This window comes from Scatophagus argus, chromosome 14 (genome assembly GCF_020382885.2).
Source record: "Scatophagus argus isolate fScaArg1 chromosome 14, fScaArg1.pri, whole genome shotgun sequence".
Lineage (NCBI taxonomy): Eukaryota > Metazoa > Chordata > Actinopteri > Scatophagidae > Scatophagus > Scatophagus argus.
The window spans coordinates 6,540,173-6,556,766 of NC_058506.1; the positions used below are offsets into that span (position 1 = coordinate 6,540,173).

Consider the following 16,594-nt stretch of genomic DNA (forward strand, 5'->3'; position numbering starts at 1 on the left):
CAGGCTTACTCAGACTCATATATTTGAATCTGTAATATGTCACTCATGTTTTCCTCTCACTCTGTGTCCCTTTGTGGCAAAATATCTCGAATGTTTTTGTTTGCAAAGTCTGAATGTGTTCTACTTTTTATCTGAAACTTCAATAAACAGTCAAACAATACAGCTTTGTCTTTGGCCTGGGAAGTAGCCATCACTGCCAAGAATGTCCCTTGCTCAGAGCACCATCATCTGCTGTTGATCAGGTGAAAATGTTTGGGGAGTTCTGGAGAAGAATTGCCAGTGATTTGAAATGCCACCAGGTGAAGAGCTTTTGTTCCAAAATAAAATGCAGACTGGGTATTCAGAGCTGACAGCCAAAAATGTGAGAGATCTCTAATGTTTGAATCCTTGGGATTCATCAAAACGGCAACAGGTATATTATGATATACTTGGGCCACGAGGCAGTAAAAATCCTACTAATTCATACTAACTGCTTGGCTTATAATTCAGCTTGCCACAGGAGTCACTGGAGCTCTATTTGAAGTTGTTGTTATAATCTAAAAATCACTCAAGCAATGGAAAAAAAAACAAGTTTACAGCTGCTACAAGTATTCAACATTGTGCTTTTTTTCTTTTTAGCTACCTGGCACCTGTTTTGTACAGCACACAATCCCAACAGAAGTAGAAGAAGTAGTACACGTGAAAAAACACAATTAAATTAATCAGTGTACCTGCAAAAATCACACCTGTAAGGACTGATAACTTTATTTGCAATATTATGAGAAATTATGAATATTGGTGGATTAGATTATTGATCAGATTCATGTGCTCTGTACAGGCCTCAAAATTCTAGTCAGGATCCTGTTTGGAATTCAGATCACAAACTGTCCAAAATCCTGAAGATATTTAAAGTTTAAAAATAATCCTGTAAAACAGAGAACATTTAAGATGCTGAAACCACCAATTTTTTCATAAAAAACAAACCTTCAACAATTATAGTTTATTAATTGCACTATTTTATTCATCTGCTACTAGAACAACGTGGAAAACAGAAAGACTGCTCACCAAAATGTGATGGACTGTGGATTGTGTCTCAGAAAATGCTCATGTTGACACCTGAAATAATCTGTGAGGATTTGGATTTATATTTTAACATAGAGGTACAACAAAGAGGCTAATAAGATGCACTTAACTTGGATTCAAGAAATAAATAAATTCAAATTCTTGACTTCAAAACATTTGACTTAGCTGCCCTTGCAGAAACCAAGGGATGGAAAGAAAATAAATGTTTTCCAGCAGCAAAACAAGGAAAAATATATCATGTGAAAATACCAAAAACAATGTGGTTTCACAATTTTGCTGAATTACAATTCATTCTGTTCTTCTGAACATTTGGGGATTTGAGAGAAAGAAATGTGTGTGCTACAATAAACAGCTGATCTAAAACCACACAGTGTAACTAATATGAATGCAGGGTTTCACTTTAGATTGTTTTTCATTGAATGTCAAAAAACCTTTTCAATGAACAAGAAATGCAAAGTTGTATTTTTATCGTCACTGTGATATAAACTTAAGGCTGCCTGAGATGCAATGAATAAGAATGTATTTACACATACAGTGCATGACCCATTAGATGGAGCCCTGGAGATGTGGGTCACGCATTCGCACCATTCGGCCAATCACATGAAGTCCTTACTGGCCTTCATCTAACCTCTGAGTAATTGGTGTCATTGTGCTGGTAGCAGTGAGGCTGACTAGCACGATGCCTGAGGGAGGAGAAAAGAGCTAGTGTGGCCATTTAAACATTTGTTTATCGCGATATTGAGAAATGTCAGCCCACATCACAGATTTTTCTCTTCTTGTGCAGGCCTACTAAGATACAGCAATGAAGTGAGTCCAAAAGTAAAACTAAAGAATGAATAAATTATTTCATATCAACTATTTGACATTCAGATGTTAAATTCGGACAAATCAAAAACCAAAACAATATGATGTTCCTTAAAAACAAGATGATTTGACTGTCAGACTTTATTCAGTTCTGATAGTAAAACACAGTTAAAAACCTCACGTTCTCCCCGAGATGTTGTGTTGTAATGGTGTGCTGACTAGTGTAAAATGGGTTGACTGTGGACTGTTAAAATATATCAAATCAGTATTCTACCAAAGTCAATTTAGTCCTACTTTAGGCCTTAGTTAATCTGTAAACAATTCATTTCTATTCACAGTCCTTTAGTTACCCTCTACAGAAAACAGAAGAGTTACAGAGCCGAATGCTACTTTCAAGTTACAGTACACTACAGTTTAATCACAAAAAAAAAAGACACAACGTTGACAAAACATTTAAGCACATATGGACACCTAATGCAAAAAGCCCTGCCCTGCTCTATCCTGATTAAGATTCCTCTCTGATAGGAGTGCATCCGGAGAAAAAACTGTTCTGAAAACTCGTCAAGAGTCTTTTCTTCTTCTTGAGCAAGCTGACTGTTGTTCTCTCCTCCTCTTCACAGTCATCCTCCTCCTCTTCCTCAGGCAAAATAGGTTTCCTGGCCAACTTTAGGTCTGCAGAGGCATGCCCCATGTCTCCAATTTCTTTTAGCACCTGCAATAGTGCAGATTAATTACACCAGTATTACAAAGTTTAAACTTCCAGTAGCAACAATCATTGCAGTGTTTGCAATTCAAATTTATTGACATGCTTTTACCAAGTCTTACTGTGGAAGTCAAGTGGAAACAGATGACTTTTTCCCCCTTAAACTCATCACTATCAAGTAAATATTGACTGCATATGAAGCCAGAAACAAAGAAAAAAGCACATCTGCTGTCTGTTTCCACATTAAGCATAATGTCTACATGCATCAGTCACAGAGCTGCCACATGGATGATCATTTCTTGTATTTAAGCCTTCTGAGGGGGTCAAGCTTACCTTCTTAGTGGGCGTACAAGAAGGTGGCTTAAAGAATGTGGTGTTGTCAGGGCTGACGGATGTGGGATCTTCGAGAGACACAGAGTCTCTGGAAACACTTTCTGTCTGGCTTACATCCTGAAATGAGTTAAAAAAAAAAAAGCCCCAAACTCAGAACAAAACTCATTGTCCCACACTGTTTACACAAAAGGATTCAACATCTTCTACACAACAAAGCTAGGGACTCAAAATCTGACAGAACAACACGGCTGTTGCTGTGGTAATAAATGCCAAATGATGTATTAATCAGACAAATGAGTAGCAGGTTATTACAATATATTAACAAACACTCTGACATCCAACCTGTATAAGCTCCAGCACAGATTCTCCAAAGTCTGACAAACAAATATGAGTCACATGAACCATTACTGAAATTTGTTGGTTCTTTCTTGTCATTACTCTTATTAATGTGCGTGCAGGTATTCAGAATGTGTGTAACAGAGTGTGTCAGCCAGCAAACCACTTTCATAAGTTTCCCAAATTAAGACCAATTAGCATGATACTGTCTGACAAGCGCTGACGGATTAGCTGCTTAGAACAAATATACAGAACTCTGCCAAACAGGTGTCTTTAGGACAGCCCATCATCATTTGATAACTTACCTCAGCAGGCCCCTGGTTATCCATATTTCGACATTTCTCGTGATCACACTGGCAGTTCTCCCCACATGCCATCTTTCCTTTGCGGCACCTGCACTGTTTGTTGATGCAGCGACCTTTACATGCACACTGAAGACAGAGAGACTACTTGGCATCATGACATGATGAGTCTTATAACAACTGCTCAATGCCAGGTTTTCCCTTAATGACAGGTGTAACAAGCTCCAAGATTGGAAACTCTTATTTAAAACACGCTAAATTGAAAAAGGTTGACTGCTTTTCAATCTTTCTGTGAGCGCAGTGTGCAAACGGGGTCTACGAGCTTACCCCAGTGGCTTTTGCTTTCTTTGAGATTCTGCGCCCCTTCTCAGTTTTCTCAGGACGCCACTCATCCTCTTCCTCGTCATTCTCATCCTCACTGGGAGATATCAGCTCTTCAATGGCGATGGTCGTATTCAGCGGTGCTTTCGCTGTGGTGAAGCGCTTCCCTTTAGGCTTTCATTGGCAGAGAAGAGCAAAAGAAAATCAACACTGTGTAACTATCAATTCAGGTAGTGACCCAACTTGATGCATTTCTACATTACAATGATGAATAAGAGGTTAGTCCTCCAAGTCAATGGAAATAATAAACCCAAAATATAAACTTGAATAAAAAAATAAACACAAGAAAATTAAATGACTTCTCAGTTTCAGGAGTCCAGCTTTAAGGCCCGTCTTGTCTTAAATCAGAAAGTATTCAGTTCACAGAACCATTCATTTGTGAGCCCCAAACAAACATTTTCAAAAACTACAGGGGGAATAACCAAATTAGACGCTGGTTTCCAAGTGGTGTTGTTGCTAGCACTGTTTGCCTTAGAGAAAGTGATGTGCAGACTGGCTTAATTAATCTTCCTCATTAAAGATGCATCATTTGTAAACACATGCAACCGATCCACTATTAATTAGGAAGTTTTTTTCTGTTTTGTTTTTTTTTGTCAGGGCCCATCTGATCCATGTATTAAATGTGGTGCCCGTGGATATAACTGAAAACCATACACCACTACCAAAGCCAAGCAGGTACAGTCAACACTATATTGGAAATGAGAAAGATTTTGTAAGGAGTAATAACATGGTTTGAACACTGCAATACACAAACAACAGGAGGAGTTGGTATCAGAGTGAGAAGAGGAAACAAAACAAAACAAAAAAAGTCTAACAGACACATGAAAGCACACTAAGCAAAAGATTTATCCTACTGACAGTTTAAAAGCTGAGGAAACTTTGCCTGAAAGCACGGCAACAAACAGGAGGGAAGAATCTCTGAAATAACTTACCTTTGGAGGAATGTACTCAAACGAGTCGTCTGGACTGTTTTCATTGTTGGCTGTAGGAGTGAGGATTTTCTTTGCACTTGCCAGATGGAGCAATGAGAATTTCTGTGGAGGAAAGCATTTCACTTTTGTGCACTTTGTTCCATGGTAAAGATTTCATACCTATATGGTCAGTATCATTAAATTACAACTACTTAAAATGTTTTGTTGATTGATAATCAGAGATGACTGAAATATAAAGTTACCTGTTTGTATTGCTCATTCTGCTCCACCAGTTTCTGGTTTTGCTCATTCAATTCTCGTAATTCCTCCTCCTAAAGTGATTACAGGTCATGACATCATAATTGTTTGTGATAATTCAACAGGATTTTCCTCAAAACAAGTCAGAGGTTGTGGTGGTGGAGACAAACCTGAACTTTAAGGCGCTGGAGAAGCTCATCGTCCTTTGAATTCTCATCTTTCTGCTTTGTTTCGTCTGCCTCTCCACATATGGGTTTGCTCTGTAGCTGGCCAAGGAGGTAAAGAACCTGGATGAAGAACAAAAGAAAGAAAAAAAACCAAAAACAATCTCAAATACAAAGAACTTAAAATTTCATAAACATGCGTGTATCTAAAGAGCTATGAGCACCTTCTCTTGATGCCTCTGCTCTAGTTCCACTAACTGCTGCTGGTGCTCCATGTCCATGGTTGACATCACATTTCTCTCATCAGCCAGCATCTTCCTTAAATCTTGTGCATTCCCTTTCTCCTGTTTGACTTCGCTCTCCAGCTTGGAACTGGCTGTTTTAGCAGACACCAGCTAAACAGAAAGGAAAATGTGTGGTGGTCTTTCAGCAAGAAAAGGATAAACCATGACTCATTTAACGTACTGGTGTGAATATAAAACAATGTATTAGCGTTTTGCTAACCTCAGACATCAGGACCTTCAGGGCACACTTGGCATCGACCATGCTTGTGATGCTGTCTATGCGCTGTTTCAGACGCCCCTCGCTGTCTGCAACAAGAACTTTCTGCTGAAGGTCAGCTATCTGGGCGTTCCTGTTAACATACAAATCACTCAAATTTGAATTATTCCTGCAATAAGGTATTAAAATCAATGTTTCCTGTAGATGTTTTTTGTATAACCGATATTTTGGTTTGAAAGGGTCACAATGACCAGAAATAAAAGCACACATAGGTGCTAAAAATCTATGAATGTATTTCTGTGTGCTATTAAATGTTATGTAGCATAATGGCTCAACAACTGATAGATAAAAAAAAAGGGGCAGGGGGGTTAAGGGTATGATGAATGCTGGTCAAATATGGCCAAAAATTGAAAAACTGTCTCAAGCAGTGACTGAGCTGCCTTGTCAGACACACCTGAGGCCCATCTCTGTCTCCAGGTTCTCCACCTGTTTGCTCAGAGGTGTTTCCAGTGCCCCCTGGTTCTCCAGCTCAGAGATGATCAGGGTCCGACGCTGCATGGAGGGACATCGCAAAGCAAAGAATTGATTCCTTGTAACATTTGCATTCTGCTGGTGCACTGGATATCTTATTCTCTAAGTTGCTGAACAACTGAGAATTTACAGAATTTATTTCTCACTCTGATTTTGGCAGCAGGTCTTTCCCCTGCCTCCATCTGCTGTTTGAGGTTGTTGATCTCCTGAGCCAAGACCTTCCTGTCCTCCAGCAGATCATTGAGGTGGCGCCGGGCCTCCTCTGTGCTGACCATGACCTCCACTTCGTTGAGAAGCCATGTCTGATCACATGAACACAGTGAAAGAGTAGATGGACAACAATGCTGTTATGACTTTTGTTCAGGAAAACCTGTCATCTGTCTCTGTATATTCCTGAATACCCATTTCACAGCTTCAACATATTTGACAGTTGGCCAACTTATCAAGCTGGTTAATATTTTATCAGTAACAATTAAAGATGCACCGATATAAAATTTCAGGGCAGATAATCACCTCATTATTGTACCTGAAGACATCGCCTTTCAAGTTTACGTCCCCCTTGCTGTCGTTTGGAGTTTGAATACGAACCTCCATTTTCAAAACAATTTTATTTCCTGACTTACTGACTACTGATATATCGTTCATCCTAGCAATAACAATTTTTTATTTTGCATTTAGTTTAGTCTAACAGACCAAACACAGGTCTTGGTGATTACAAAGGAGTCACAGAAGCAAGTTCTACTACCTTGATTCTTGCAGCAGCGCCCTCCATTCCTCTGTTATGGACATCTTTGCGTTTCTCTGCTACCTCACTCCTCTTCTGTAGAGCATCTTTCAGTCGCTTGTTTGCTGCTGCAGCCTGTAGGGGGAAACAACATCAATTTGCCATGCGCTGCATTTGCCCTAATATTAAGACCTTTGAAAGGTAAAATACCATGTCCTTGCTATTTTAAGTCTCTCATATTACTTGTAGATAATGTAAATGAAATTGCACAGACAGCAGACCAAGAGGTCTCACCTCCTCAGTTTTACGGCGCAGAACATTAGCCTGTTTCTCGAAATCCCTCTCAAGCTTAAGCAACTCGTACTGCCGTTTACGATCCTGTGAAACAGATAAAAGATAAACTGTGGGGGTTGTGAAGCCAAAGAACCTCAGTCACTGAGTGTAGGAAAAAAAGTCAGATTTAAAGGATTTGATGGAATGAATTTATCAAGAAAATGTCCTGCAGTGTCTCAAGAAGACCGTGATCGTCACCTACCTTCTCCTTTAGCTGCAGCACCTCCCTGTCCTTCTTGCTCTTCCAGTTTCTGAATTTTTCAGAGTCCTCCCTCATTTGCCTCATCAGCTGTGTACGCTGGGTCTTCATGGCCTGTCAAAACAGTGTTACTGTGCTTGGATGAAGCATTTGTGGCTAATACGTGTAAAGTGTAGTATTAAACATTATCTGCGTTCTATGCCAGCTCAACACATGATGATGCCATGTGATAAAAGTAAAACAAACAAACAAAAAACTAAGTCAATAAATGTTGGACATAAATGCAATATTTTCTGTGCACCTTCACTGTACAGCACATGAACATACATTTTCCAACTGTGATGTCATGTTTGTGTAAAGGGGTTTTAAAATCCCATGAGATTTGGGCCACGAAATGGCATGACATTTACTAAAATTCACACTCTGTTGGTGTAAAACTAACTTTGGAACGAAAACAGTCATACAGATATTACCAAAATGAATCGCATCCGAAATGGTATTAGTGTGTGTTTACACATAACTTATGCCCCAACAACATTAAATGAACTCACTAAAAAGTGAAGAAAATCGCTTATTACCTGTATTTCCTGCATGAGCTTGCTAACTTTCTGAACAGAGGACTCTTTGAGTTTCAGCACTTTGGACTGCTCAAGAAGCTTCTTCTTCATGTCTGCTAGCTGGCCCTCAAGCTCCTGCAGTCTCTTCCTCCGCTGCTCACTAAGTCTAGAAGCAGGTGGAGTGTGTCAGATGAAAGGGGAAGTGAAGAATGAAGGCTTATGGGATTGCTTTACCTTCATGTCAAAACAAATGTCATGACTTGGAAAAAAATATTACGACCAGGCACAACCAGAAAAGTGTTCATACTTAGCCTGGTTAGTGTCTTTCTTTGCAGACTGTAGCGCCAAAACCAGATCCTCTTTCTCCTTCTGCAGGGAGTCCACTGCTGACTGTAGAGCTTGTACATTTTTCTGTAGGACAAAATACCCAGATAAAAACTTGTTCATCACATCTCAACAATATTAAAAATATGGCTCATACTTAATCTAATCCCCAAAAAAGCATATGCAGTAAAGCCACTTTACATTATTAGGAGATGGTACAGCATCGACACTAACTTTTCCAAGGCACTCACTTGTTGCAAAGTCATTTTGTCAGAACATACAAAATCCTCTTACCTGGTGCTCCGACTGCATCGGCTCCAGCTGGGTGTCATTCTGGCACATTTTTCTCACAAACGCTTCTTTCAAGCCCAACACTTTGTTCAATTCAATCAGTTCCTTGGAGAGCTGGGCCTGCCGCAATGCATGATGGGTTGCAAAGGCCTCCGGGGAGTCCTTACCCACAATGGCAGTGACGTCCTGTTTAATGTGATGGAGGTGAGAAAGACATGAATTGGCACGCACACATCATGTATATGGACAAAATGTATATGTTCAGTGTTATAAGAACAACACTACAGAAATCTTGATTTAGTAAAGCATCTTTGATATTAAACATGATGTCAGTTATGACAAAACAGCATTAGGTGAACAAAACTGTCAACATACCGATGGGGACTCATCTGATGTATTTTTACTGTTATTCCCTGAAACCTCAGGTCCTTCCTCTCCGGCAGCCATAGCATCAATGGAGGCGGTGATTCCTGCACTCTCATTCTTAGGAAAAATAAATGAATAAAATAAAGATAAACCATAAAATTCAGCATCCATCCAATCAACAGGATTTAAATTTGTTTTACTTGTTACAAACATTAGGTTTAAAAAAATTAGTGGGAAGGAACCCCATCGTGTGGCTCCCCCATCCGATCACATCCAGGATATTTTGGCTTCCTTTTTGTCATCATTAGAGTTTATATAGGGTCGATGAGTTAATCGTGAAGCCAGAATGGACTTTGGCATGGAAGGAAATCAAACATCTTCCTCTACTATCTGACTATGTCTGTAAACAGAGAAGGAAAATCTAGCAGCGGAAATATATTTTTGTGATTGTGGTTATATTAATTTAATGGATGGTTCTGTTTGACTGCTGCTAGCCCATCCTGTCCGTACAGGTGTGGAAAACGACAGAGCACATAGGTTAAACCACGGTGAAAACATGACACCAACAGATATGGACTGAAGCACATAATTTTGCTAGATAAAAACATGTGAATTCTGGAAGTTAGTGCATCTATCTTTTTTAAATACATTTTGAGAAATCTTTGAATCAGAAACAATCCAACATTGCCACTAAGCTAATTTTGCAAATAACAATAATATTATTATTACATAGCCTAATATTTATCTGCAACGTGCAGAAATACCTAAACATATGTGAAAAAGAAAGACAGCTGCACAGAATTCAAAAGCAAATATAATGAATGACGCCTCAAACTATTTGGTACGGCCTTTCTACACCCTGGCTTTTGGAGGATTGTAATGTAAGACAAACTGCGTACCTTGAGCTCCAAGATGACATCTTGCAGGTTTTTCATCACCTCGACATTCTCCTTTAACTCTTGGTCTTCCAGTTGCTCCAACACTTTCTCAAGATCCACTGTACATCTGAAATAAAGGTAAATACCGATTGTGGCTCGATGTGATTTGCTACAGCTGGAAATAGTTGAAATCATGAACACTGACTTGTGCCATTGAAAACCAAACAAAGCATTCTGTGTCCTCTTTAAGCTCCTGACACCCAGCTGGGTTCATTCCTTTGTGAACTTACGCTGTATGGTGCCGCAGTTGTTCCAGTTTGCTTTGCAGTTTCTCGTTTGCTTGTTCGGTCTATAAAGCAAAGCAAACACAATGTGATGAACATGATGGATGTAAAACAGTGAGAGAAATTACTTCTAAAAAGACCGTAGACATTTTCATTTTAATACCATTTTCCTTGGTTTTGTCCTACCCAGGGGTACAAATGAAAACATCCTCACTGATAGTAACAATTTTTAATAATGGCTGCAGAGAAAGGATTAGTAACTGTTGTTCAGGCCTGGCTCACCATTATTATCTTCTCAAACATGAAAGCAGTCTGTCCGGCTGCCTCACTCAGCTCCCTGCTCAGCTTATTGTTCTCGTCCTGCAGAGCGCGGTTCCTTTCTAACAGCTTAGTCACGTTCTCTGCAGATTCTGGCCTGTAACAGAGGGACTCAGTGACTGTTATGGCCTTTGGTTATGGGTAATAACTACCCTGGGATGCATCTATCTGATATCTTGCCGGGACATTAGTTTATTGGGAAATTTATGACTCACCCAGAGAGTACTGGAGCTACTCCTCCACGGGCATGAAGTAGCAACACCTGCAGCTCCTGAACCTAAACAAGTGTATGAATCAAGACATTTACTACATTTTAAATTGGGCAAGAAGGAAGCTGAGCACACTTTCTGTCCTATCAATCTTTGTCCTCTTCCTTAAACAGCAGTCTGTACAAAAAATGTCCAACTTGCAAACAAATAACTGAACTGCATTTCATTTTTCAATATTATTACCTGTTTTTTTAAAAGGTTCATTTCTGCAGCTCTGGGGTCAACATTGACAATAGGTTTGTTTTTAATCTTGCGAGCTCTGTCAGCGTATCGCAGTGTGTTGATGGTCTCCTCCATGTTTGAATCTGCAGGACTGACGCATGCAATCATCAAAGTGTGGCTGTTGCCTCCCAAAGAATCTGATGAAACAAACAGAAAACAGTCAACAACAGCGCTTTGAACATGAGGCTGTTTTGATGCACATTAATCAGTAATGCTGCCACCTTGGTGCTAAACAAATACAATGTTTAATACAAAATGGCAGCAAAAGAACGGCAGCCTTAGAAGAGCAAAACAGGGTTTCATTTTGTGGTAAGGCCAAGAGAAGAAGGATGCTACTATCTGCTCTCCAAACATGATTTCCTCATGTTTGAAGGTCCTCAAAGTGAGGATGGTATCCAGCACTGCCCTGGTGATCATTAAGTAATTTTTGAACATCTAAATCAAAGCTTACCTTGTAGTAGGCGGGTGAGCTTGGAGTCTCTGTAAGGAACAAAGGCATTTTTCTTGCTTTCATCCCCCAAGGCACTGATCACATTACCCAGAGCCAAAAGACCACGATTGATGCTGATGCCTGAAGATGAATAACACCAAAACAAAAATGCTGTTGTCAAGCACAGCTTTACCAAACAAAGAAAACAGAAATATTACAGTACACTAACGGGGAGAATCGCAAATTGAGACTTGACAACATTGAACAGAGTGAATCTAAAGAAAAACATTCAGTTTACCTTCCTTTAAACGATCTCCCTCTGCTTTGGTTTTCTTTTGCCTTTCTGAACCAGCCAAATCCACAAGGTGCAATTTTGAAACGATGGAGTCAACTCTGCAACAAAAGATTACATAAGAATTCAGTTTGTAGAAGATAGCAGTTTGCATATTGCTTTGTTTGCCACAGAATGTGGACCTCATATGCACACTGATCAGTTCAGGGGCACTAACAAACGGAAATTTTATGAGAAGCAGCAGCATAAACAAGCAAGCATCAAATATCAGCAGATCTACATTATCCATTTGATCTCTGCAGCTCCGTCCTCCCACATTCCATTCTCATGGCCTGCTTTTTGGATAAGCTGAAGCTTTTGCTATATGACATACTGCATCTGTAATCAGATTCATTTTTTGTAGTCCAGTCTTTAGAAAAAAAAAAAAAAAACAACCTTGCCCCTTGGCCTTCGCTACCTAATAATAATAGAGAGAACTTATTTTAAAGCCAGTTCCAGTAAAACCAGATCTCATGATACAGCCTAAGGCAAATAGCTGTTTATACAGAACAACTAGCGCATTAAAATCATCATGTTTAGAACAAAATACTGCCGACACAGAGTACATTTATAACTTTGTACTTAATATGAATCTACAGACCTTTGTCCGTGCAATTTGTGTGACCTTGCATTACATCACGTAATGTGTTTCTGCCTGTGCACTTTATGACTTCAAGTTCCTAAACAAAGTCCCTCAATCTCTCTCTAAAACCTGTTCTTTTCATAATTTATCATACAGTACATTACACACACAGACATCAACTGTTAATCCTCAACCTGAAACATATATTCACATACAGAAGTTTAAAGGGGAGTAATGTTAGCTGAAATCAGTACAAGAAAAAAAAAAAACAAACACCAAACTGACTTGTCTGTTCCTCTGCGCTGCTCCAGAGTGATGGTGAAGATAGCATGTGAGCGTGAAGAAGCGGCATTCATCGCTGTGGAGCCGACAGTACGAGCAGAATTCCCAAGCTCCAGACAAGCCACCATCTCGCTGGCAGAGAACACCTGCCTCTCAGTTAAACCCACAATCTGGAATAACAAAAGCAGACACACTGTATTATATCTGAACACGTACTGATGTGAAAGATGTCAACAGGGGTACAGTTTAGTGTGGTTTATCTTTCTATATACTATAATCTTCAGAGAAATGTGGCATGTGACAAGTTCATTCTCATAAACATGTCAGTCACTCACCTTAATGCCCTCCTTAGGATCTTCCCGAATGCTGAGGGCAGGTTTATCTTTAGATGCACATAACAAGTCCAATATATCTTCATTATAAATCTACAATCAAAAGGAGGGAAGCGGAACTAAATTACTTTAAAAGGCCAATGAACAACGCAGCAACATTTGCGAGGAAACACAATAAATGTATAAAAGAATGAATACATTTAAAAAAATATCATAATTTGCCCAATGTATATAACATGTCCACCGACCTCAAGGTAAGATACTGACAGATAGAATTCACAGTCTGTCCTCGCCTCCCGTTCCTCAAATATTCTTCTGATAACTCGTGGAATAACTCCGACCGAAGGATCATTTTCTTGAGCTGATGTGTAAGTTCCTCCCATGGAGAAAGTCTTCCCTGATCCCGTCTGTCCGTATGCAAGAACTGTGGCGTGGTAGCCTGCAAAACATTATTATTTAACAGCTAATTCAATCACAGGTTTCCAATGTATCCAATATAAAAATTAATTTGTGTGCAGCCAACAGCAAGTGCAGTCTCTACAGTCTGCAGCCAATGGCAAGTATCTTCTAACAAAGCAATGGATCCCAAACAGTTCTCATGTTGCAGAATCTGTCAGCTCACAGGAAGAGGCAAAAACAAAAAGACAATTTTCTAACTGAATTCAATCATATTAAAAGCTACAGCTACCTTTGAAAAGCCCATTCAGTAAGGAAGACACGGCTGTACTGAAGACTTCCTCTTGTTCAGCAGTGGGATCGAATACATAATCATAGGTAAACGCTTTCTCTGTGCCAACAATCACCTGAAAACAAACAATTTATCAATTTTTTTTAGACATACTCTGAAGTGTAGCTGAATAAGATTAAAAAAACCCCCAACTGTATCCAAATGGTTATAATGGAAATTGCACAAAACATTACTCTGAAATGGAAAGTAGGGGGGGAAAAAAAATCTCCTAAACTGTTGTTAGGCACAGACCTGCGGCTCCCCTGGCACAAAAGTGAGGCAACACTGACATCCCTCACTGATTTCTTTAGGCACCAATGGCCGACAACGCAAGGCAACCCGCACTGGGATCACCTTCACATCCTCATTTGTCATGATGCAAGACTCCTATACACAGAAGAAAGGAGATTATTATAATGAAGCCAAGATAACATTTTACCATATTTTGAACTGACAGACGGCTTTAATAAATTTTCATTCTCAATAAGATACAACAGTAAAATCAAACTGTGCTGAAAGTGACTCACAACAACAGATGTTAAGATACAGTAGTTCTCCTGATCAAGAGAATTTTTCTTCAATGCTGGCATGAATAATGAAACATCGTATGAACAGACATGTATTGCATGAGCACTGGAAGAGGATTTAGAGATGAACTGCAGAAAAGATCTAAATAACAACAGCTAATCCAAACTTTTCATTTTGTGATTCAGTGTTGATTTGTTGAGCGTCATATGTGCATTGCATGGTCATCAGGTAAGGGCCATAATATTGCATTAGTGGAGAGAAAGTGGTCAGAGCACACCAAGAATAAAAAAAAACGACAACAATGTACACTAGACAGGAAAAATCTACCCTAAAACAGAAATTATTAGTTAGTTAGTGAGTTAACTAATCGGTTTACTATGACTAACCACAATTAGTATTTGTTCGTTTGAGACTGTATATCCGAATGAGTTTTGTTTGAGAGTATGGCTTCCAGCGGTAAATGACAAAATGTCGACATGTCTCAGTAAAATCACCATGGTGCTAGCACGGTGTCCCAAGGATTTGTCAGTTATTCACTGACATGGGGCGGCTCCATGATCTGTCTGAGGATGACTTCCTAACCTACAGTCCATCCTCTATTAAGACAGCGTTAGCTCAGAACCAAGCTGTGCAATAAACTCGTTGTTATTACTATTTCTATCCCTAATATCTCTTTAGGTGTAACGTTACTGAGTCGACCTGTCTCGTCGATACATGAGACAGTAAGCCATAAGTAACCTAACTGTAACGTTTTTCCCAGTGAAGACGCACTGCAAAACAAGCTACCAGATTTATGTTTAGCGGTCAGTTAAAGTGCAATTTCTATTGAATTAAAAACAATGCAAGCGACAGCAAAGTCTTCAACACAGCTGACGGATGCTAATTACGTTACAGTTTACGGTTAACAAACTAACGTTAGCTAGCAGCGGTTTTTAGCATGACTTTAACGTTACCTCTCACGTTTCCTCCAGTATTAGCGTTTAAATATCACGAAAACTGCATTCGGCGATTCTGACTTATAATGCCTGGCACTACTACCGGGCACTCTTGATAAAACTTTACTTGTTAAGACTAACTTGATGAACTTTAGTCCTTCGCCCGTCAATATCTATGAGTTGAATGTTGTTACTGCCCGCCACTTTCAAACACCGAGCGCCTCCTCCTCCTTCTTCTTCTACTTCGCATTTTATTGCAGAGTCAACGCAAGTCAGTAGCGTCACTGACCTCTACAGGAAAAAAGGAAAAATACAGAATACATGTACTAGCTCCACAGATTTAAAAAGGCATTTTTTAATCTGCATGCATGAAAGACACTTCATAATTACATTTATTTGTTACCCATTTTCACTCCCTTTTGGCTGTTACTGAACCTGTGTCTCCTTCACATTGATCACAACCCCAGACCTTTATCCATGCTACATGTTAAGGTGCAGTCAAAAATATTTGAAGGAGGGGGCATACAATGCACTAATTCATACAATTCAATTCAAAACTTTAAGGTTCAAAAACCCAGACTGATTCTGCTCATTCTGACTGTCAAAACAAATCATCCAGTCTGTAGATGAGTCAGTATTCAAATGTTTGAGATGAGCACATATCAGATAATGTAATAAATAATATTTCATGAACAGAATAGCAGTACTTTGTATGGCTCTGATAGTGAAAGAAATCAATGTATTTTGCAGTGTTAATTCAATGAATAACTAACATAATTTTTGCATAAGACCCAAGTTTGCAGGTGTTACCTTATCCCACTGAATTCTCCATGACTTGAAAGCTGAATTCACCTACTTAGCAAATATTATCACAATTTTACAATAGAGTGAAAGCAGGAAAACAATGAATCCAATTAGAAAATATGCCTCAATAACACAACGATCAACACTACAAAACTATCAAAGCAAGGGTGTGAGGCAGCATGAAGGGTGAAGCCATGCTGCCCAGGCAACAACATGTGACTCATTAATTGTGCTGATGGTCATGCCGAGCTCAGAAATAAAAAGTTCAAAGCAGATTTTCTTTCACCTTAAGATAAGCCCAAATAGAGGAGGGAGATACAGCAGAACGGAAGCTGACTGAGTAACATGACATGCCTCTTGATGAAATGAGTTTTCAGCCTACAATGGAGAATGGGGAGTGATGCTTCTGTTCTGGCTGGAAGAAAAAGGTCATTACACTGGGAGCCAGAGGCGAAAACAGCTGAGTCCAGATAAAGTGATGACAAGGTTTCTGCAGGGAAGAGTGAACTCAGCCAGAAATGAGAGCATGGTGCTGCATTTGCATCCTTCTGATAGGTTGCATTAATATTTTAATATTATTTTGTATTTTCT

General features: G+C 39.4%; 1 protein-coding gene across 2 annotated transcripts; it reads right to left on the reverse strand.

The window, feature by feature from the left end:
- Positions 1-972: 972 nt before the first annotated feature.
- kif4 (kinesin family member 4) lies at positions 973-15,455 on the reverse strand. Of its 2 annotated transcripts, none has more exons than XM_046411093.1 (31): positions 15,341-15,455; positions 13,989-14,123; positions 13,698-13,812; positions 13,258-13,448; positions 13,013-13,102; positions 12,681-12,847; positions 11,780-11,874; positions 11,503-11,622; positions 11,013-11,188; positions 10,776-10,837; positions 10,525-10,657; positions 10,249-10,307; positions 9,980-10,085; positions 9,090-9,197; positions 8,718-8,900; positions 8,407-8,510; positions 8,121-8,265; positions 7,546-7,656; positions 7,305-7,388; positions 7,032-7,145; positions 6,433-6,588; positions 6,210-6,307; positions 5,759-5,888; positions 5,479-5,649; positions 5,261-5,377; positions 5,096-5,164; positions 4,854-4,955; positions 3,868-4,035; positions 3,544-3,669; positions 2,903-3,019; positions 973-2,578 (listed from the first exon to the last, which is right to left on the reverse strand). In XM_046411093.1, the coding sequence occupies exons 2-31, from the start codon at positions 14,109-14,111 to the stop codon at positions 2,372-2,374; spliced, it is 3,747 nt and encodes a 1,248-aa protein (XP_046267049.1). In that variant the 5' UTR covers positions 14,112-14,123; positions 15,341-15,455; the 3' UTR covers positions 973-2,371. The 2 variants fall into 2 exon arrangements, with proteins under 2 accessions (XP_046267049.1, XP_046267048.1); XM_046411092.1 differs by having other exon boundaries at positions 15,218-15,437.
- Between the last annotated feature and the right edge of the window lie 1,139 nt (positions 15,456-16,594).